This window comes from Pseudopodoces humilis, chromosome 4 (genome assembly GCF_049639895.1).
Source record: "Pseudopodoces humilis isolate 2021_Gansu_Grassland_sample_001 chromosome 4, ASM4963989v1, whole genome shotgun sequence".
Lineage (NCBI taxonomy): Eukaryota > Metazoa > Chordata > Aves > Passeriformes > Paridae > Pseudopodoces > Pseudopodoces humilis.
Window position 1 is genome coordinate 50,015,017 of NC_142203.1, and position 21,749 is coordinate 50,036,765.

The window sequence follows — 21,749 nt, forward strand, 5'->3', positions numbered from 1 at the left end:
CCATGTGTAGAAATGTTGCTAGATTCAACTCCAGGCTGGCCCTGGCTTTCCTGGTGCTATCACAAAAGCTTTGTACTCCTCCTGCACAATCTGCCCCAGCTTTTGCTCCTATGTGTTTCCTTTTGAGTTCAGTTAGGAGCACACTCATTCCAGTCTCTAGCGGCCTTTCATTTCCTACTTGTTGTGATGGAGCTTTTTGATCTTGTAGGAGGTGATTCTTGAATATCAACCAAATCCTCTCCTCTCCTCTCCTCTCCTCTCCTCTCCTCTCCTCTCCTCTCCTCTCCTCTCCTCTCCCCTCCTCTCCTCTCCTCCCCTCCCCTCTCCTCTCCTCTCCTCTCCTCTCCTCTCCTCTCCTCTCCTCTCCTCGGGTCTCCTCTCCTCGAGTCTCCTCTCCTCGAGTCTCCTCTCCTCGAGTCTCCTCTCCTCTCCTCGAGTCTCCTCTCCTCGAGTCTCCTCTCCTCGAGTCTCCTCTCCTCGAGTCTCCTCTCCTCTCCTCGAGTCTCCTCTCCTCGAGTCTCCTCTCCTCTCCTCTCCTCGAGTCTCCTCTCCTCGAGTCTCCTCTCCTCTCCTCGAGTCTCCTCTCCTCGAGTCTCCTCTCCTCATTTCTCTGCCTCTTGCAGATTTCTCTGCCATTTAAAGGAGATAAAAAAAAGGGTGGGGAGTGAATTTGAAAAGACAACAAAACCAACCACATAAAACCCCAGCCTGCAATCCAAAAAACCTCAAAAACAAGCGAACAAGCAAAAGCCAAAATGGCAAACCTCTCCAAAACAACTGCAAAAATAAGCCCAAAACAACATCAGAAACAACACCAGAAACAAACAACAAAAACAACTCAGAAGAAAAAGAAACCCCTCCAGATCCTCAAAACTTGAGCAAAGCCCAGCTGCCTGCACCCACCCAATTGCCTGCATCAGTGTGCTGACAGTTCCAGCTGTGCACAGAGAGATGCATATGGGTAATATCTGTCACTCACAAAAACTTTTTTGAGTAGAAATTTGCAATGTTTATATATGAGCTTTGCATGATGTGCCACCTGTCCTCTTGCCTGTGTTATTTCAGGAACTTGAAGCAAACCAGTTTGATAAGCTTTTATTGATTCCACAGCTCAATTAACACTGTGCCTGAGGCACAGACCTTTCTGATCCTCCAGCTCAGGGTCTCATCTGTGCCCCCAAAACTGGTCTTCATCCTCATGGTAAGAGGACTTGCAAACCTTGAAATCTCCTGAAAAGCTGTATCTGTGAGGATGGGGCTATTTCACCCCAAATATTGCCAGCAAATGTCTTGTGGGATGGGCATCTTGGGGTGGGTATTTGTCAGATGGAGGTTTTGCTTTTCTCTCTGTCTTCTGCTGTCACAGAGCAGAGCAGGAAAGGGTTTTTTTTGCAAACCCACTTGTGTAGAGCGTCACATCTATTAACTTCAAAGTCCTTGGCTCTCAGTGTCCCGCACCCTTCACCCATCTCGTGCAGAGAGGGGCCAAGCCTGTAAAACAAAAATTGTATTGCTAAAGAGGAGGAAACTCTCCAAATTGTGCAGAAAAGGTGTAGTGGGATGGGGTTATTCTGCTCCTTTCCTGTAGGTACGGAGGAGCCCGCCGAGCCCGAGATCCTGTCTCTCTCCTGGAGGCAAGACACCTTTCACTCAGAGAGAGACAATGTATCACTCCCAGGGGTCTTCGAGTTAGATATGTTAAACTGTTGTGCTTCATTGGTGTTCCCCCCTGCTGTCCCACCCCGATACAGGTATCTCGGGCTTCCCCCGCCTCTCTCCTTCCCCATAAATACCCCGAGTTTTCCCCTGTTCGGGGGATTCGCTGTTGCCGGCACCCTTCGCCGGAGCTCTGCCTGAATAAAGGTTTGTGCTTTAGCGGAACGCTGGACCAGCTTTCTCGTCCCTGCTTCCCATGTCGCCTGTCCGCCGTCGCTGAGCTGAGCTGAGCTGGAATCACTCAACTACTACTGAGCTGAGCTGGAATCACTCGACTGCTCGAAGCTGCTCACACGCGCTTCGGGCCAGCCCTTCTCAGGGCTGTTTCTCTAGAGAAGTCGCGGTGCTCCGGGCTTTCCGTTGCCGCCTGCACTTTCCTGCACTGTCTTACTCTGCATGCTTCCTTTCTTGCTGGAGGGATGACCAGATTTGAGGAGAGTTGCTGTGCCTGCGGTAACATCTGCAAGGAGCAGGTGTGGAGCATGAAAAGCCATGTTATTGCATGGGTCTGATGGGAGCTGTGAGGTTACTGTGCTCCAGTACAGTTCCCCAACTTTTTGTCTACAGAGCTTTACTGGGGGGAGTACAAAACTCTTGCATAAACTCCAACATCTTGGACAGATGGGTCAGGCATGAACTGGGTCTGAAACAGAGCAAGGCTGCTGTTTATACTGACAAACTGTGGATACACTCACATTTTGGGGTTGAAAGGTGTGTTGTCCACCCATCTCCACACCTTCTGATGTGACATTAATCCAATCCACACAGGTGGTGGACTCTTGCCTGTAACAGTCTTGATGTGCTCCTGGAAAACAGAAGTGACCAGGTGATCCAAAATCTCTCTGCGGAGGGTTTCATGGCAATCAAATTCACAGAGTAAATCTGACTCCCAAATTCATGAGACATGAATGTCTACAATACTTTGAATGCTTCCCCAAACCCTCCTGTTGCTAGGCATTTTTTTCTTCCTGCCCACCTAAAAATAGGGACTTTTATGTCCTTTTTAAGCCTTCTTCTCCCCATTTACCTTTTCTTTCTTGTCCTGGAGCACCACCAGCTGGGAATCCTGATTTTCACAGTTTTTCATGCCTTGAGTCCAGTTTCCCAGTTCCTCAGAAAGCCAGTAGCATCTTTCCCCATGGAGCTGCCAGTCCTGGGGACACAGCTTGCAGCCAGCACAGGCTGAAGAGGAGAAAAAGCCATGAAACACTCTGAAGGGTTGTCAGGTTATTCCCCAGCCACCAGCTGAAGGTACTGAGGGGTTCCCCATCCCACACCCCAATTCTTTCCCCATTGCTGAGTTTTTTCACATCCGTGTGGTTTTTGCAGCCACTGGAGAGGAGGGTTACTGAGGCTGGGTGACCACAAGGACATTATCAGCCAGTGGAGGTGGAGGAAGAGTTGTGAGGAGCCTCCTCCCTAGGGCTAATGATGCTTCTCTATGAATGAAGGATCAGGAAAAATTGCATGGAAAAGAGGATTCTTCCTTGCAACACTTCTCTTTGCCAAATAACCTTTGTGGCCTCACAACCCCAAGGGTCTCAGGGTCTCTCCTTTCAGCAGAAGACCCCCACAAAGGTGTCGCCTGAGCACCTCCCAGCAGAGTCAGATGGGAAGGGGGGGGTTACCTGTGGGGCTGTCCCCTTGGGGCTTGCAGAAATACCGCACCAAGGATGAAAACTTGCATTGCTCCACCTGGTTCCTTCCCTGGATCCCACTGCCTAGCTGCGGAATGCTTGTCTCCACTGGCTGTGGGGAGCCCTGAAAAACTTGGAGCAGTAATCCAGAGTGAGAAGCTGCAGCCATTTGGGGATAAAAACCACATACACCACAAAACTGGGTTTCATTTTCTCATGCAGTTGCTTAAGCCAGCCTGAAAAACATAGCTTGCATTCTCCACCCTTTTTTGATAGCTATGGGTATAATCTAAGATTACTGGAAATGGGTTTATTCTTGATGGGTGATGTCACATCTCCACAGGACAACCTCGTCCCCTCCAAAGACTGAAATGCTGAAATTAACCCAAATTTCCCCTCCCTGGCTGCTCACTGGAGTGTGAGATGTAGATAAGAGCTGGTTACTCACCCCACACACTCAGCACCACCACCAGGACCAGCAGGATGAGTTGTCCCAGCCCCCCAGCTATGAAAAGGAGCCTGTGCCACCATGGACAGAAGGCAGGTGCTGAAAGAGGCCACATTTGCTTTAAAAAATAAAAGATGAAAATGCTGGGGGTCTAGAGGGGGGGGGGGGAAGCCCCTCTGTCAAGCTTGTGAGTTTGAAAAGAAGTTTACAGCTTTTTTTCCTTCCTCCAAAAAAGTAAAACACCACTGATGAGGTCTAGAGAGAGGGTGGTTTCCCAGGAAAGCCCCTCTCAGGAGGAGGGGATGCAGGGGCCTCAGAAGCACCCTTGGGCACCCAATAATGAAGCTTAGAGGATTGGAAACCTTCTGAAATTGGCTTAATTTAGGGTTCTTCATAGAGATGGGAGCTGGTGAGACAAAGGTCACTCCAGCTCTCATCTCCATCAGGATTCCAGACAGGATCTCAGCAGCTGTCCTTCCAATCCAGATGTGTTGGCTCATGTTTGGTTTCTTGGCACCCATTTTGCCCCCCAGGTGAAGAGTCTTGGAAGCAAAATGGCTTCCAGATATCTGTCACCCTCTCCCATCCCTTCCTTTCTCTTTTTTCTCCTCTTTTCAAGTCCGGATCCCACCTCAGAAGACATTTAACCCACAACACTGCTCTCCATGATCTTGGAAACCTCAACACGGAGATGAGGAAGCAAGCAAACCTAAAAATATACAAATCCTAAAGTCTTCCCAAAATTTGAAACAAACATTTTCCCCCCAAAATAGGACTTACCACACTGCTTCTCAGCAGGAGAACAATCCCCAAGATGCCTTAAATCAGCATATACAATTTCCCTAGCCATGGTTGCTCAGAAGGTCCCAGGAGCAACCCAAAAGTGACAACGTCCTTGGACAACCCCTTGCCTTGCGAACTATGCACTCATGTCTGCATCCGGCTCCAGGAAATGGTGTTGGCTGCGACTTTTATCTGCTTTTTTTTTGTACATGTGTATATATATATATGTGCAAAACCAGCATCCGTATCTGTATTCTACACCCTTCCCTTGTGGACGGAAGGTGGTGAAGAAATGAATGCCCTGCAGCCAGGAAGAAGTGGCACACCTGGAGGTGTAGAAACATCTGTGAGTTTGGTAGTTGTGCTAAATATCTGTGGAAGCAGAATTAATAGAAAATAATTTCAAGAAGCCTTTAAATAATGTTTATGACTGTGAGGTTGAAGCATGTCAGGAGCTGGATCAGTGTGACCACAGGCAGGTGGGGAGAAGACAGGTGACATTTGGTGTTTCTTCCCCAAAATATGGACTGGGAGTGACTTGAAATGCCTTTTGTCCCATGTGAGTTATTCTGCTGATTTTGACACAATATTTGGCCTCTGTTTTATCCTGGGGCAGAGAGATCTGATGTGGTCAGGGGTTGCCCAGCTCCTGCCCAGGAAGAGGTAAGAATCTGGATTTGCTGCAGGCTGCTAATGATTTTTATTTTGTTTTGTTACTTTATTTTATTTTGATTTTTTCTCCTCCAAGCCCACCCTCCCACTCCTGATGTATCCTCTTGCACCATCTAGACCTACCTATGTTTTTGCCAGGTTTTGGGCTCTTTGGCAAATGCATGGAACAGCCACCAATTTCCAGCCTACAACAACCTTTTCCCCCTCTTTTTTTTTTTTTTTTTTTTTTTGTGTTAATCCCAGGTTTTAGTCAGTGCCACAACATCCCAAAGCAACACCTTTTTATAGCGGTAAATAAGAGGATAAACCCAAAGGTCCAAAGGGTCCAATAGGAAAAACACTCAGTTATTTTATTTTTTAATTTTTTAAAAAAATTTTTAGTTAATTAAAATAATACTTTTATTTCAAATTTGTGTTTATGTAATTTTTATTTTTATTATCTCATGTTTATTTTTAGTTTCTTTTCCACTCGCAGCCTTTTCTTTGTCACTGAAAGTTTTTTGTGGTGAGCTGCTATCAGCCACCCTTCCTGCCCTGTGCACAGGCAGCTGCTTCAGTGGTGTGTGACCAATGATTACAAAAACCCCCTAAAAAATACAAACAAATTAGGTTTTAGGGTAAAACCCTGCAGCTGGGTAGCTTAATTGCAAGAACACTTATTTTTTTATATTTTTATAGTAAAAAAAACTTAAAATGGGCTGAAGGAAACTGTACTTCATCCTTGTAGAATCCCTGAGGGCTGTTCTGGGGTGCCCTGGCATCCTGGAACAGAGTCATGTCCAGCAGTGTTTCCTCCAACTGCACACTAAAAAAAAGCATTTTGGACAGTCTATCTCCCTAGCTGAGAAAAAAAATCCGGAAATGCTGGAAAAGAGGATGAAGTGATGCCAGGTGGAGCTGGAGAGGAACCCCAGTTTCAGTGGGTGGGCAGGTGGCCCTGGGCAGCACCCTTCATTGCCCTTGAGGAGGCACAGGAAAACCCCTCAGAAAACAATAAAATAAACCAAAACAACTTTTTTTTTTTTTTAAATACTTTGTTTCTCTTCACAGGAGCAGGTTGTGCCTCAAGCATTGGTCTTGTTCCCGCAGAGCAGACACAGGTGACAGGGTTTGGGATGGGCCCAGGGGCTGCGGGGAGGTGGTCTTAAATTTTGTTTGGAGAGAATTTCAATTTCAGGGAGAAGTTTTTAAGTGCAGGAGAAAACTGAGGAGATTTTAATAAGGGGAGATTATTTTAAGTGGGAGGAGAAAACCTTAATTTTGGGGAGAAAATATTAATTGAAAAGAAAATATTAATTGAGGGGGAGAAGATGTTAATTGGGGGAAAACCTTTCATGGGGAGAAAAGTGTGCAATGGAGGAAACTTTAATTATAGCAGAAAATTTTAATTGCAGGGAGAAAATGTTACCTGAGGAGACTTTAATAGGGGAAGACTTTAATTGGTGGAGAAAACTAATTTAGGGTGGAAGTTTTATTGTGGGGAGAAGACTTGACTTACAGGGAGAAAATTTTAACTGAGGGGAGAAAAATATAATTAGGGGGATAAAACTAATTGGGGGGAGAGGAAATTTTAATTGTAGGGACAAGATTTTAATTGTGTGAGAAAACTTCATCTGGGGAGAAAAGTTGAAATGCGGTGCCGGGAGAAAATTTTAAATGGGGAGAAAATTTTAATTGAGGACCAAAAGCCTTCATGACACCTCTGATAGATGGAACTTTGGTTGGCAGGTGTTTGTTCCACTTGTAGAGGTGGAACCCTGGAAATGGAGGAAACGAGAGTTTATTCAGGACTTTCGGGCATGGCAAGGAGCAAGCGGGCAGGTAACTGTAGGGCAATGAACTGTAGAATCACTGGATTTGGGTTTTATTTTGACACTTCTGTAATTTGAGAGCAAAACTCAGCTGAAGTAAAGTTGCTGGGGAAAAAACTTTTTCTGGTACTTCCCTTGAGGGAAAATTTTTGTCACTCAGAAGATAGAATTTTTGCTCTAAACAGACCAAATTCAGACATGATTCTAATTTAGTATTAACACTTTCTGAGGCTCCTGAGTAACAGATTATTTTAGGCATATTTTTTCTCCACAAATATTCCAATATTCTGATTTATTCTGGATTAGAATAAAAAAATTTTTGAAGAGTTGAACTGTAGAAGATCTGGAAAAGAAATTTTGTGTTTAAATCCGGTTTGGACACATCCGAAAGTATGTATAATTGTCTTATTTCCTTGGAGAAATCAGCTTTCCCTTTTGCCCTGTTTCAGCTTTCCTGATTTTGCTCCTATCTCTATCAACCCTTTGGCACACAGTAAAGTAAAAAAGGGACTTTTGGAGAATTTTACATCATCTTGTTCTACCCAACAATGGGACCAAGATTTTTGAGGAATGGATTTACTTTATTTAGCACATTTGTGACTTTTTCAAATTTGATTTTTTTTAAAAAAAATTAAATTTATTTGTTGATTTTTCATTTGTTTTTTTAAATTTTTTTCATATAACTTTTAAAAATATATATTAAAAAAATATGGCATGTTTGGCTTCTGACTTACTTTCTAATGTTTTTTCAGGAAGAAGAGGGGAGAGGAGGGTTTTTTCCATGACATTTGGTTCATATGATGGGGACAAAAATGAAAAATCTTAAACAAAAAATGGGGGAAGTCCTACTGGATGAAAACACTAGAATTTTTGGATAAAACCCCTGGGAAACAGAATTTTCTTTGCTCATGGTGAAGGGAAAGTGCATATTCTGAATCACAAGATACAGAAATGGAGGTACCATGACTCAAAGTGTCTTAGTTTAGGAGGAGAAAAAAAACTCCACTGAGCTTTAATAATGAGGTAAACCCCAAAAATTAAAGCAAAGTTTAAATCATGGTACATTTCAGGAATTTGCATCTGGAGCTGGGGAGGAAATTGTACCCCAAAGAGCTCCCATAAATAAAAAGATAAATAATTGTGTTCTACATGAAGAAGAATTTTTGGTATTTCTCACTCAAAATGACACTAAGTCTACTGGCATTGGTATGAGACCAACCTTTCATCATCTTGGCATGACCTGTAGCACTTTGCTGCCCAGGGAGCCCTCTCAGAGGCACTGAAGGTCTGTTCTCCTGCAGGTCACAGCGTGGAGATGAAGCCAGAGGCACGTGTCACCTGCCAGGTGGTGCTGGCAATGCTTTTCACGGCTCTGTTCATCACAGCCATCACTTTTGCAGGTGAATGCTGAAGTTTTGGTTTCACAGGTAACATCTCTGAGATATTTTGGATGGTTGCATTTGTGACAGATCTACTTCCATGTTCCTGGGGAAGACAAAGCCCACCTTTCTGCTGTTCTCTCTGGCAGAAGGACATTTCAGAGCAGTCTTTCTACAGAAGACCAAACCCATCCCCTTGGTGTGGGAGCTGATGTCATTTAGAAACCCTTAGAAAATCAACAGGAAGTGCCATTTCAGGAGTACAGTCTCACAAAAGTATTGTTTTCAGAGAAGAAGGGGCCTGGAGATGTTGGCATGAGTCCCACCAATTCAAGAAGTCTGCAGGAATAAGAGGATATTTTTCCTGTCATTTTCACTACTTTTGCATTAATGACAGAGAACAACGCCCAAGGGCATGTATAGGGATAGGGCTACTCTGAAATTCCTCTTTAAAATGCAGTTTTTTGAAGTCTACCATCCTGTTTCCTTCTTTGAAAATGCAGCACCTGAGTTTCTTGTCCAACATCACAAGCGGAGCCATGATATGAGCTTATTTTCTCACAGGATTTCTCCTGGTATCTTAATTTTCCTCTTTGCCCACAACTGAGGCAGATGCATGGGGAAAAGGATGATCTCCCCACACCAGAGAGGTGAGTGGAAGGTGCTGCTGGTTAATGCTGTTCTATTTTTAATGACAGTGCAGGCTCTTCAGCCTCATGCCCAGCCCTGCTCTCAGTGTCCCTTTGACTGGATCAGGTACAGAGGAAAATGCTACTATTTTTCTGAGGTTGAGAGGAACTGGACATCCAGCCGGGACAACTGCTCAGCACTTGGTGCTTCTTTGGCCATGCTGGACAGCATGGAGGACTTGGTAAGGAGACATGAGGACCTGCTCAGCACAGGGTAAAAAACTCAAAAGCAGTGTATTTGAAATCTTTTGGTTTCTTTGACTGCTCTTCCAGGATATTTTTTGAAGGTCTGGGGTGAGAAGTTGGGGAAAAGGCCTTGAGGGTATGTCATCATGGGTATCTTCAAATTCCTCACCAAAGCCAACTGCTGCAAGAACTGTAGGAATAAACTCCTGTTTCTAGATGACACTTTTTGGTATCAGATTCACCAGTTCAAGCCCCAAAGAAGCCCTAAAGCAGCAAGAGCAACTGGTAAAACTGAGATTTTTGGCTGGAAGAAGGTAAAAACCTTTCTTTTTCCTCTCTTTCAGAGCTTTGTGATGAGATACAAAGGCATCTCAGAGCATTGGATTGGCCTTTTGCGGGAGCATGAGGAGCAGCCATGGCAATGGGTGAACCGCTCACCTCTGTCTCAATTGTGAGTCCATGTTTTTTCATTATTATGTTGTTGATTGGTGTTGCCTCAGCTGCAAAATGTGCCTTTCTTCTTGAACTTGAGGTACCTCCAGAGGTAGCAATGGGACAGTGTTTGGGAAGGGCAACATTGTATCTGGAACTGATGTTTGTTTTCCCCTTTGACCTAAAAGATGGAAGTGGTGCATTTGGTGAGAAATCCTAAATTTAGATTTTTATTTTGTTTTTTTCTTGCAGAGGTTTGGCTTTCATATTAGAAATAGATCAATGTCAGTGTTGGCATATTGATATTGAATTAGTTCTATTCTTATAAAAGAAATATATATAGATCTTTTGGCATGTTGGTGCCCATGAGAATGCCTGAGAACTGAGGCTGAGGGAAGCCTATGTGTGACTTCACTCTTTTTTCCTGCCACCACCCCATCTGAAATGGGTTAAGTCCTCTGTACTTCCAGGTTTTGGATCCGTGGTGGTGGGCTCTGTGCTTACCTGGATGACAATGGGCTCAGCTCTTCCCACTGCAGCATTGAGAGGAGCTGGATTTGTAATAAACATGAGCTGAAGATCTCAAGCAATGGCAACAGGACAAGACGGCCTCCAAACCTCTGTGTCAGCTCCCTGGGTGCCGCAGGGAGGCCTTCTCACTCCCAGATATTTGGTGCACCATAGGTACATGAAAGAAAACCTCAAAAAGGTTTTGAATCCCCTGGGCAAGGGGTTATTGGGGGTTCAAGGGGACCAACAAGGTGTTTCTGGGACAAGGCAGCCTTTGGGGATCCACATGAGATAGTTCTTGAGAATATGGGGGGTGGGGTGGGGGGACAGGGCAGCCCTGGGGGCTCTTCTTGGGTTTGGGGTAACTTGGTGATGGCCCAAAAGCAGACGCCTTCTACTTCTTAGAGAAAAATAAATTTATTATTTTCTGAGCATATTTACATATTAAGTACTTGGAAATACATCTCAAGCGTGCGGAACAGCAGAGGAAAAGAGTAGGGGCAGTGGGTGTGAGCTCATCCTGGTGATGATAAAATCAGTTTTAATATAAGGCACAGTGGCTGGTATTAATCCAAATCCTACAGAAAGTAAGATTTTTAATTTGTGCTAGAAGACCAGCCAATCACAGGCACTAAGGTCAGCAAAAAGAACCTTCAGAGGAAGCTGAATTTGGGGGAAAAAGTGAAGTTTTTAGCTCAAAACTAGCTCAGGGAAGCCCAGCTTCAGTTAATGAGCTTTGTATGAATTTAAAAACTTGATATAAGCAGTGCTGAGCTCAGACCCAAAACCCCCTGGACATAACCCAAAACAGAGACATCTAAGGTGGAGGTAGGACCATGAACTGAATTAGAAATGAGTCCAAGACTTGGAAAATAAGAGTTGGGGAGTATCAACAAGCATTTACAACCACCATGATGCAACCAGCTTTTGGGAGGATCCTTCCAGGGCATCAGCCCTTGGGGGACAGTTTAATGGTTGAAAGGAGCACGCAAAAGTAGGGGAAGACCTTCTCCCCACTGAAGGAGGCCACAGGAAAAGTGAAGATGCGTTGGCGGCGGCTGACGGCGTAGAAAGAAACCTGTCCTACCTCGTAGTCCAGGTAGACCCCAATCTCCCCATTGAGGAGAGGGACAGAGGTGTTGGACGGAGCTGTGAGGGCAACACAGAGCTCATCATACTTCTGCAAACCCCAGATTTCAGTGTTGGGCTTGAAGAGGACCCGGCCTTTCCTCTGAACTGACTCACGGGCCACCCCCACAGCCCAGAAACGTCCATTGGCCTCCACCTCCCAGTAGTGACGGCCCGAGGTGAAACCCTCACTGCCCAGCATGCATGGATCTGTGTCGAAGCGGCCTGGACCCTCGGGCCACTGGCACTGAGGTCTACCCCAGGTGGCTTCTTTGAGGTTTTCAGAGAGGATCACCTCTGGACCCACTGTGGCTGGATCCAGGGTCACGTCCACTGAAAAGCAAAGCAGAAAATTAATCGGAAGCCAAATTTAAGCCTAGGGAATACACACTCCCAAATGCTTTTACTGGTGACTTTTCAAAGACAAAGGGAGAGGAAAGGTGAGGCTGGAGATGTAAGTGTGAAGAGGTAGAAGCTGGAGATGGAGCATATATATCCAGTTGAGGTTGGAGATGGAAGAGCAAAGAGATGGAGGTTGGAGACAGAGGCCCTAGGGAGACAGAAGATGGAGCTGGAGAACCTCCAACTGCATTGAACATCTCAGCCCAGAAAACCAAGGAACAGGAACTTTGCTCCTCTTTAGCCACCTCTGATTACCTTCAAACTGTTTGGCGGTGTGGTAGTCCAGGGCAAGGTCCCACGTGCATGGCCGTGGTTTGAGGAAGAAAGCCATTGAGCCCAAAGTAATTGTGCTCTCTTCCTGACTGTTGGCAGAAGAAAAGGAAAGAAAGGATAAAATCTAATTATTATCCTTCCAATACTCACATCTCAGCTTCTGCCCCTTTCTATGTCAAAAATATGTGCAACCACCACTTTTAATCAAAGTACTTCAATAAAATAGAATTCTTTTTCTTCAACAGTCGCAACAAAGCTTGGTTCATTTATGGGAATACCCTTGGAGATGGGTTAAATCAATTAATTCCCTGACGACTATGAAGGGAACATGAGGAGGACATTGGGATAAACCCATCTCAATTGTAGATACTGTTATATCCCCAAATCTACATTCCTCATGCTGGGTTAAGGTAGAATCTATTAATTTTAAATCCATCTCTGCCTCCACTATTCATCAGTCAAATATGACAAAGTTTATTTAAGTGAGGAAATTCCCTAAAATTGAGATAAGCCACATTCACTTCTCACATCCAGAGAAATCTTGTGACGGGGAAGAATTTTGCTGTTGACCTTGGGGAAAATGTGTATGGGGAGATAAGAGCTGGCACCAAATGGCCTCAAATTCATCCTCTGTAAGTCAGTGTGGGGTTTTGCATGCAAGGAGGGGATTGCCTATGTTAAAGGGCCCTGTGCATGAGTAATAAAGCCCCAAAATAATTGAATAAATCATGCTGTTACAGCTGAAAACCAACACGTTGCTTCTTTTCCGTGTGCCTTCCTCAGCAAATCTGCAGATAAGGGGATTAAAGCAGCTGGGTGATGAGTGAAAGAGGAAAAAAGGTGAGATAATCACCCAAATGGAGATAATAGCAGGAGCCATGCTGTTTCCCACTCAAATTCCCCAGCTGGATTGTTATAGGTAGATGAGAAGCAAATAATCACCATGACCCTCCACTGCAAAACATCTTTAAATCCAAAACAAAGATCTTGAGACCAAAGCAAGGATAAATCACTTCCCTTCTTGAGCTCATGGGGCAGGGAGGGAGCTCAAAATCCCCTTTCCCCAATCCCTACAGACATTAGGTGATGCAACCCCCCTATCACCTGGGACTTTCCCTCTCACTCAAACCTTGGTGCTCTCCTTGCTGTCACTGGTGCTGTTTTGGGGTTCCTCCAGACGGTTTTCTTCCACTGGCTGCCTCTCCACTGTTTTTTTTTTTCCTTTTGGGATTTTTTTCTTCCTCTCCCTGGCACAGGCTCAGCCAAAGCTCAGTCCTGTCTCAGCCTCTGCCAGCTTTTATCAGCCAAGAAGGGAGGAGCCTTCCAATCTCTTGCCTGCAGATGGGGCCATGACGTGTTTAGACGCCTTCTGCACCATCTGATTGCCCCTTTTCCCCCCATTTCAGGGCCATTTATTTTCTCAACACAGGCACTGGGGAGGGAGGGGAGGAAAATTAAGGCACTGCAAAAAAAAAAAAGCATTATTGCATGGCACCACAAAGGAGAAATTGGTTAAATTTTGCCCCCCTAGTTCCCCAAATCTGACTCTGGCCCCTTACGCATGATGGAGGTGAACAAGCTGGGAGCAGTTCCAGGTGAGGAATGTGACAGCAATTCCTGGAAATAAGATAACCTTGTGGATATAAAAAAAATATTCAAAGAATACTTGTGGGTGATGACATTTGCTTTTCCAGCTGGGCAGCTTGTGCCCGGAACTGAGCACAGGAACACCCAGGGGCGGTTCAGGGGCCGGCAGCTTCACCCTTTGCCACAGCCAACTCCCAACACTCCTTTCTCTTTGCCAGGAGGGCAGCATGGCCACAGCAGCTGCACAAAACTTCTGTGCTGACACTGGCCAGAGCTTCATCTCTCAGTGCTGAAGAGAGAAAAGCCCCTCAGGAAGCAATGGGTGAGCCACCACAGGCTGTGGTGATGAAGACTTTTGGAGAAGCAGACAAGACCTGCGAGGTGAGATCACCTTCCTATGACCCATCAGGCCTCCCCCCTCCCCCTTCCCCTGAAAAAAAAGGTTCAAAGTGAAAACATTTTAATTTCTTTGTGGGAAAGCAAAGCTCCAGTGTCTGCTCCTAGTTATGGGAAAAACACAAAGTGAGTTGATCCCAGCATTTCCAGGGAAGGCAGTGAGGGGGCTTTTTTAGGGGGATTATTTGCTTTCCTCCCCCAAATAATGTAAGATTTTGAAGGCAGGATTATACAAACAACCTGGGTTTATTGCTTCAATTGTTGTTTTTGTTTGTTTGTTTTGTTTTGTTTATGTATTCAGGAGAAAATACAGTCTCACCTGCAATCCCTTAGGAAGGTGTTGGCAGCATTTCTGGACTGGAGAGCAAGTGAAGAGAAGAGACATCAGGACTACCTGGTACAGGAGTCCTCTCCATTCTTCAGCAGTCTGAATGGGTCTTTGGGTATTTATTTTTCCCCAAGCCCCTCTTGAAGAAACACGTGGGATCATATCCAAGAGGCATTCTGGCGCCCTGCAAAGCCCTACACCCAGTTGGAGTGGTTTGGTGCAGATCCTGGGCAGGTTTGGCAAGCACCACCTCCATGTGCAGCTGCTAATTATCCACATTTTAAACCAATGTCATGGCACTGCTCATTTTCATCCCAGACTGACTCATAAAGGGACGTTTGTTAACATGGAATTAATGCTTTCCCCTTCTTCTCAGGGCCTGGATTGTTTTTGGACAGAATATAGAGAGGAATGGCAACGGGGGAGGGGAAAGAAGAAGCTTGGGATGAAATACTTAATTACCCTGCAGTTGCTAATTAGCTTTGCTAACCAGCCTTGCCTCAGTGTTGCAGCCCCCCTGGCTACAGCTTAAGTACTTTTATCCTTTAACTCAAAAGGGGAAAATTCAGGGCTGGGGGTTGCATATGGATTTTCTGTCTCCTCCAGGAGACGAGTGAAGCCAAACGGCGCCGCATTGAGGCTGAGTTCGAGCGGCTGCGCCGGCTGCTGGCGGAGCAGGAGCGCACGGCGCTGGGGCGGCTGGCTGAGCTGGACAACACCTTCACAGCTACCCACGCCGAAAAATCACTGCAGGTGGCCGAGGGGGTTGCACAGCTCCACAGACTCATCGGGCAGCTGGAGGCCTGTTGCTTGCCCCAGGTGAGTGCCCGCCTTACCCAAAAGCTCTCCCAAACTGCTGCCTATGAGGTCCTTAACTCCCCCTTTTCTCCCTTTTTCCTTTTAGGATGCTGGGAGCATCCTAAGCAGGTATGTGGCAACTAGTTGCTTCGTGTCCCTGTCACTCCAGCTGCGGAGAGGGGCTTGGCTGATACATCCGTCAGGTAACAACATCTGTCCCTGTCATTTCTTTTCCCTCCTGGAGTGAAGTGAGACTCCACCTCCCCTCGGGACTCCCCAAGGAGCTGGAAAAGAGCCTGAGCTCCTGCTGCCGCCAAAGTGATGCTCTGTGGGAGGCCCTGGAGAAATTCAGAGGTATTTGGGTAGAAATCTGATATTTTAGAACAATTCAGAGGTATTTTAGGGGAATTTGGAGCCTTGGGGAGAAATGCAGAGGTATCTGGGATAATTCAGATATATCGGGGGAGGAAATCAGTTATTTTGGGAGGAGTTCGGTTGCATTTTGGGATAATTAAGTTATCTGGTGGGGGAGTCAGAGGCATTTCAGGAGGAAGAGGAGTTTGTCCAAGGGAAAGGTTCTGCACCTTCTCACTCCCCACTCACTCTTCTTCCCTCCTCCCAGACACTGATCCCACCATGGGTCTCCCCACAGCAGAGATGACGCTGGAGACTGGTACGACTCCTCTCCCACAGCTTTTGGAAGAGAGAAAAAGTGTGCAGTGGGATGAGGGGCAAGGGCAGGACGAGGGCAGAGAGCCCCGTTGAGACCAGGAGCTGTCTGGCAGCTGTCACAGGGGTCATTACCAGGAGATGCACAATGTGGGCACAGTAGATGGACTCTGCAAGGTGTACCCTGTGCATCCTCATCTCAGGTGCTGCCCATATTCCTGGGGACACAAATGGTTTTATGACAAGCTCCCCTCCCAGCTACTTTAATTAATAACCAATCTTGTGCTGCTGCTCACCATGTAGGTATTGAATTAAAGAAAAACAAAACAAACCCCCCCCCCCCGATTTTCCTTTTGTGTGTGTGCGTGTGTCTGTGTGTATGTGTGTGTGTGTATGTGTGTATGCATCGGCTACATTTTAAGGTATTTCTCGGTTCCGCTGGGGCAGGGAGAAGGGAGCAGGTGGGATACACGAGTCCCGCGAGGAGAGATGGGCAGAGGGATATATATGAGTCCCGGTTCTCGGGTGCAGAGTGGCGGATCTGTTCCGGGGTCTAAAATATGCGGCCTTGATTGAGAACAGCACGCCCCACTCCTCTCCGCCTCTGGAGGCGGCTGCCCCGTCTCTGGCTGTGGTCACTCGGCTGCCCCCTAACCCCGCACGATAAGCAGCGCGATAAGCGGCGACTCCCCGCGGGACCGCGCCTGTCTTGTCCCGCAGTGCCGCTCTCAGTGGCCATCCCCCGCTGCGGCTCTTTAATTCTATTCCTTTTATTCTGCTCCATACATTCTATTCACATCTGCCCCCCCCTCTCGGTGCAGCCCTTTTGGCCACGCCTGTCAGAGGCGACAGTCACCCCCCGGCCCCTCGGCCCGCACCGCGGAGCAGCTTCCAGAGCCCGGGCAGCCACCAGAGGGGCTCGCACCGCACCCCCAGCTCGGTGCGGCTCTTCTAGCGCCGTCTGGCCCTCGGGGCAGCTTTTCTGGTGGCTCCAGCAGTGGCCATGGCTCCCGTATCGCCGCCTCGCCCGTCCCGCGGCGCAGCTCTTGGGGACGCCGGGCAGCGGCCACCCCAAGGGGCAGCTTTTTTTAGCTGTCTCGCCTCGCCCCCCGCTTCGTGTAGCCCCTTCACCGCCACCTTATCCCGGGGAGAAAATTTCTGGGGAAATATTTATACCTAGCATACCCCTGACTACTCTTGCTGCTACAGAAACCTTACTTAGGCTGAGATTCTTCTTTGGAAAAACAATCAGTGCCTGAAATAATTAAGAATTAATTAAGCATCGAGTTGGTCTGTTGTTAAGTAATCTTCCAGGCGTTTATTAGAAGAAAGCATAATTAAAAAAAAATAAAAAATCGGTCTTTTATGTTTGTTTGTTTTCTTTTTTTTTTTAAATTTTATTTTATTTTATTTTATTTTTTATTTTTCCCCTCCCTTTTTCTTTGCCCCGAGACATTAGACTTTGGGTTTGTTTGGGCTCGGTTTCGCGGTCCCGCCCTGTCCAGCTCCACACCTCGAGAAGTCAGTGGCGGGATCGCCCAGCGCCGCTACCCGGGATCAAACAATGACCCGGGAATTTTCCATGCGCCCCAGCCCCCGGGGCAGAGGCAAATCTGCGGCTATAAACGGCGTTTTTTAGGGAGTAATGAATGCCCAGTGCGGTTTTTTCCACCCATAATTTCTCCCTATTTTTTTTTTTTCCCCCCATGAAAAACCCGAAGCCGATCAATTCTGGGGCAATCCGATTTTTGGGAACATCGAACTTATTTTACTGTTTTATCTTCCTTATGTATAACTATAATTCCTGGTTAGTATTTTAAACATTATTTTATGTGTTTTTTTATTATTTTCATAGGTCTACAACAAAATTTGCAATTATACTTAAACATCCATATGTCTTACATTAAAATGAGATATAATACACTGTAACTCCGTTAACGTTGTTATGGCTAAAATGCACACGACGGTGGGTTTTTATTGCACTTTAACCCTCCCGCTCCAAGCTGGCATCTACATGAGCTCCAGGGAACTCTGCCCACATGCCACATTCCTGCTTTAATCCTTGTCTCCTGGAGCCCCCTCCTGGCCGCACTCTGCTTCCCCCGCTGCAGCCGGAGGGGTCAGAATTCGCCTCGCCAAGGGCTCGTCCCTCTCAGGCCCCGGCTGCCGCTGCCTGCGTTCCCTTCTCTCCGTAAATCCCCGCTGTCCCGCCCCTCGCCACTTCCAGGGATACCCTGTCCAGGCTCCTTTCGGTGCGCGCTTCCCCGAGTGCGTCCTGTAAACAACCATGGCCGCGGGAAGCGCCTTCAGGTGCCTCCAGGAGGAAACCACCTGCGCTGTCTGCTTGGATTTCTTCCAGGATCCTGTGACGATCCTGAGCTCTGCCGGCGCTGCCTGTGGCGGTGAGCGGCGGGCGGCGCTCCGTGCCCGCAGTGCCGGGTGCCGCTCCCGCACGGCGCCTTCCGCCCCAGCCGTGCAGGAGCTGTGCCACCGGCACCAGCGACCCCTCACTCTCTTCTGTTACCGCGATGGAGTCCTCGTCTGCACCGCCTGCCTCTCGAAGAGGCCGCTCACTGGAACAGGGTGAGCGGATCCCCGTCTCAGACACTTTCCCCCTGCCTGAGCGACGCCAATTTCCCTTAAAACTCAGCCCCCAGAATATGTATTTTGAGCAGGGGCAAAGCATTTCCCTATCTTTCTAGGGATAGAAAGAGACAAAAACCAAGCAAACCAAGGTAAGCATCTAGAAGCCAAAACTGAGGTGAAATGCTGCAATTTGGTGATAGTTAAGTATGAAACAGTACAGTGGTGGCAGTTTAGGGACCAAAACTAAATATTGGAGATTGCAAACTCCTGCTCTCACACAGCACCTACGCTGTGAAGAGTTCCTATTCTTCTTCTGGGCGCAGAGGGGAAATGGGGGTCCCAAAAAGGCCTTTGGACCTGGCTGGGGGTGCAGGTAGTAGGGGAAAGGGGATGGAAATTGAAGGGTGGTGGGAGCTTCTTAAGGTCTGGTGGCAACTTTTTTACAGGAGACCTTGGAGAGATGGGCTATCCCAGCCTGGATATCCCAGTGTCCACTTATTACTGTGTGTTTACAAAAATGTACTGATAAGGTGAGAGTGTGCATGCAGCATAGCTGAAGTTCATCAAAACATGGATAAGCATGTACATATCTACTTCAGTGCAGCTGCAGAGGGTGAGTATGGGGCCATCTGTACTGGCTATATCCCTGATGCTTTAGGGGTCCCAGCCCCCATCTCCTTTTCTTCCCTTCTCCAGGAGCATAAACGCCTTTCCTCTGCAGAAGCAGTTTGAAATTTCCCTAAAAACCCTGCAAGAGGAGGACAAGAGATGTGCTGGGTTGACTGAGGCAGCAAAGGACACAAGACTGGAGATGCTGGTGGGTGGTGCTGCCATCTGGGTGCACCATAGGGCCAAACTGCTTCATTCCCCCTCCAGCATCCTTCTCCTTCTCCTTCATCCCCCAGACTCGAGTTAGTGCTGAGAAGCAGAAGCTGCAGGCGATGCTGAAAGGTCTCTGCCTGGTGCTGAGTGACCAGGAATCACTGTTCCTTTCCTTGTTCCATCGCCTGAGATGGAGGTTGGAGGAACAGCAACGTGATGAAGCTGTAGAGATGTCATGGATCCAGCAAAGCCGTGCAGAGCTGCAGGCCAAGTGCCAGCAACCAGATGGTGACCTGCTGGGGGTGAGCAAAAACTTTCCCCCAGAATCTGTTTCCCTCCTATTGGCTTTTATTTACAGGAAAGCAGCCCTAAACACCTTTCTCGCTTTCTCTCCAGAATGCCCAAACAACCTTGAGCAGGTATTGGAGCCAAAAAGCATCATCAGGAACACCAGTTTTGGCCCCAAATCCTCCATTTTTCCAATCATCTTCTCACCCTGTGTTCTTTTCCTCTGGGATTTTCGCTTTGGAGCTGGATGGGGTTGAAGGTTAACCCAAACTTGGTGATGGTGGGGGAATCTTCCATCATATCTTGCAGGAGTGGGAGCCTCTCCTAGGGAAGTAGAGATGTCTCAGTGGTTTTCTAGGAATGGGGAAAGGAAATTTGGGCATTTTTTGGCATTAAACACCCCAATTCGCTCTCCTTGAGGTGCACAGGGAGGAAGGTGCAGCCATCACTGTTCTGTTGATGTCAGAACTGGAAACAGAGCTTGAGGACTTTACTCGAAAAACCAACATGCTGACAGAGGCAGTGACACAATTCAAAGGTACTTGGAGGGTAAAAATTGGCAAAAAAGGGGAATTTGTTAAGCGGAAATAGGAAACTGGAGTGGTTCTGGGAGGGTACAGAACTCCAGGGTTGGCAGATTTAGCTGGAAAGTGAAAGCATCACAAATGCTCATTTAATTAAAAGAAAATAGAGGATTCATTCCTGATTAGCCTTAAGGGATAGAAAACTGAAGGTGGGAGGTGCAGAATGCTGTTGATGGTTAATTAGCATCCAAATTAGGACAGTAATTATGTGTGGAGGATGGTGATGCCCCAGATGAAGGGGGTTGTGTCTCCCACCTCAGGTGGTCTTGCCTTCTCCATGCAACAGGGTTTGGGTGGATGTGGGGAAGGGCCAGGGCCAGATCCAGAGGTAAAAATCTCTGGGGTCATCTTCTATTTCCAGACATGTTGGAGTGCTCTCTGGAGGAAGACTCAGAGGGATCGCTGAGTGTGGGAAATGCAGGCACAGAAAGCTCTCAAGGCCTTGTGCATACAGGCTCAGAAATAGAGACGGATTCAATGTTTGACCTGAGACCTTGGAGAAGGCTTGGCACTTTAGCACAATAACGTGAAACAGACATGAAGTAAGGATCGAAGTTTGTAGTTTAAGCAGAGCTATGTTTTAAGCAAGCAGAAATATGCCTCATGGAAGGGAAAAAATATGTTAACTAAGACAGTAGAAAATTTTAAAGTTTAGCAATAGAACTTGTTATAAAGTAGAAATGAAAGATGTAGTAATGTAAGTTTCTGTAGTGTTATATGACTGGATGAAAAAAGATGCATTGTGGTAGAATTGTGTAAGACAGCAATTAATGTTTGCTTTATGAAGATGCTAGTGAGCTTTGTAAAAAATTGTTGATTTTGTAAAAATTTTGTAAAAATTGTTGATTGGCTAAGAAATTTATAAAAGGCATTGTGGCTATAATTAATACAGCTAATGATGATGATGATGATGATGACGTTTGATGTAACAGCCTTACTGTCTCACCCTTCCATCAGACTGATTTTGCAATAAAACACCTTTTACAACGTCTCTCAGTCGACCCCGTCTACTCTGTATCCCAATACTGGAGAGGTAAGGCTGGCTTCAGGGACTTACTGAACACACATATGGGTTCAGTGCCTGGAGCTGATGCTCTGGTGCAATTTTTGGAGGTGATATTCCAATGAGTAGAGCCTCATGAAGATCCCTCTCACTGCCAGCAATCATGACCTTGGATCCAGCCGCAGCTCACCCCCAGATCCTGGTGTCATCAGATGGCTGGACTGCAGGCTGCTGGGAATCACCCCAAGCTCCTCTGCCCTTAGGAGTGGAGCATTTTGAGTCTCTCCACTGTGTTTTGGGTTGGCAGGGCTTTGTGGGGGGCATTGCTGGGCTGTGAAGGTTTGTCCTGGTCCCGAATGGGCACTGGGAGGTGCTCAGGAATTTGTATCCTGTAAGGCCTGCTTTGGTCTCAGCCCCGAACATGGGGTTTAGGCTGTGGGGCAGTGGTCTGGGCAGCTGCAGGCTCTCACCTGACCCAGCCCCACATCTCTGCCCCACTGCTGCACTCTCGGATGCATCAAGGTGGCTCTGGACTATGCCGGTGGGCAGGTGGCTTTCCATGATGCCGATAGCTAGATTGAAATTTTTTCCCCAGCCACTTTTCAGGTGAATGACTCTGGCC

The 21,749-nt window shown here is 46.9% G+C and overlaps 5 protein-coding genes across 9 annotated transcripts; 3 read left to right on the plus strand and 2 right to left on the minus strand.

Moving 5' to 3' along the window:
- Positions 1-1,110: 1,110 nt before the first annotated feature.
- LOC106628167 (killer cell lectin-like receptor subfamily G member 1) lies at positions 1,111-4,734 on the minus strand. 2 transcript variants are annotated; one of them, XM_014252228.2, is made up of 6 exons: positions 4,582-4,734; positions 3,802-3,900; positions 3,345-3,485; positions 2,744-2,898; positions 2,412-2,521; positions 1,111-1,491 (listed from the first exon to the last, which is right to left on the minus strand). In XM_014252228.2, the coding sequence occupies exons 1-6, from the start codon at positions 4,649-4,651 to the stop codon at positions 1,323-1,325; spliced, it is 744 nt and encodes a 247-aa protein (XP_014107703.1). In that variant the 5' UTR covers positions 4,652-4,734; the 3' UTR covers positions 1,111-1,322. The 2 variants fall into 2 exon arrangements, with proteins under 2 accessions (XP_014107703.1, XP_014107704.1); XM_014252229.2 differs by lacking the exon at positions 3,345-3,485.
- Positions 4,735-4,882: 148 nt separating this feature from the next.
- LOC102108574 (C-type lectin domain family 2 member B-like) lies at positions 4,883-10,535 on the plus strand. 2 transcript variants are annotated; one of them, XM_005522761.3, is made up of 7 exons: positions 4,883-4,930; positions 6,307-6,356; positions 6,985-7,077; positions 8,369-8,467; positions 9,145-9,317; positions 9,666-9,772; positions 10,224-10,535. In XM_005522761.3, the coding sequence occupies exons 3-7, from the start codon at positions 7,020-7,022 to the stop codon at positions 10,435-10,437; spliced, it is 651 nt and encodes a 216-aa protein (XP_005522818.3). In that variant the 5' UTR covers positions 4,883-4,930; positions 6,307-6,356; positions 6,985-7,019; the 3' UTR covers positions 10,438-10,535. The 2 variants fall into 2 exon arrangements, with proteins under 2 accessions (XP_005522818.3, XP_087910218.1); XM_088054092.1 differs by lacking the exons at positions 4,883-4,930; positions 6,307-6,356; positions 6,985-7,077 and adding an exon at positions 7,985-8,090.
- Positions 10,536-10,611: 76 nt separating this feature from the next.
- Positions 10,612-13,366, minus strand: LOC102108747 (butyrophilin subfamily 1 member A1-like). Its single transcript, XM_005522762.3, has 3 exons — positions 13,196-13,366; positions 12,049-12,155; positions 10,612-11,724 (listed from the first exon to the last, which is right to left on the minus strand). Exons 2-3 carry the CDS (start codon positions 12,122-12,124, stop codon positions 11,213-11,215), a joined length of 588 nt encoding a protein of 195 aa, XP_005522819.1. The 5' UTR covers positions 12,125-12,155; positions 13,196-13,366; the 3' UTR covers positions 10,612-11,212.
- Positions 13,367-13,484: 118 nt separating this feature from the next.
- Positions 13,485-17,161, plus strand: LOC106628172 (E3 ubiquitin-protein ligase TRIM7-like). 3 transcript variants are annotated; one of them, XM_014252382.2, is made up of 7 exons: positions 13,485-13,661; positions 13,872-14,034; positions 14,351-14,446; positions 14,984-15,196; positions 15,282-15,304; positions 15,420-15,529; positions 15,798-17,161. In XM_014252382.2, exons 2-7 carry the CDS (start codon positions 13,972-13,974, stop codon positions 15,938-15,940), a joined length of 648 nt encoding a protein of 215 aa, XP_014107857.2. In that variant the 5' UTR covers positions 13,485-13,661; positions 13,872-13,971; the 3' UTR covers positions 15,941-17,161. The 3 variants fall into 3 exon arrangements, with proteins under 3 accessions (XP_014107857.2, XP_087910220.1, XP_087910219.1); XM_088054094.1 differs by having other exon boundaries at positions 15,425-15,529; positions 15,798-15,933; XM_088054093.1 differs by lacking the exon at positions 13,485-13,661 and having other exon boundaries at positions 13,753-14,034.
- A 162-nt stretch (positions 17,162-17,323) lies between these two features.
- Positions 17,324-21,098, plus strand: LOC106628173 (E3 ubiquitin-protein ligase TRIM7-like). Its single transcript, XM_088054638.1, has 8 exons — positions 17,324-18,427; positions 18,547-18,579; positions 18,877-18,949; positions 19,089-19,247; positions 19,336-19,554; positions 19,649-19,671; positions 19,969-20,078; positions 20,486-21,098. Exons 1-8 carry the CDS (start codon positions 18,132-18,134, stop codon positions 20,647-20,649), a joined length of 1,077 nt encoding a protein of 358 aa, XP_087910764.1. The 5' UTR covers positions 17,324-18,131; the 3' UTR covers positions 20,650-21,098.
- Positions 21,099-21,749: the final 651 nt, after the last annotated feature.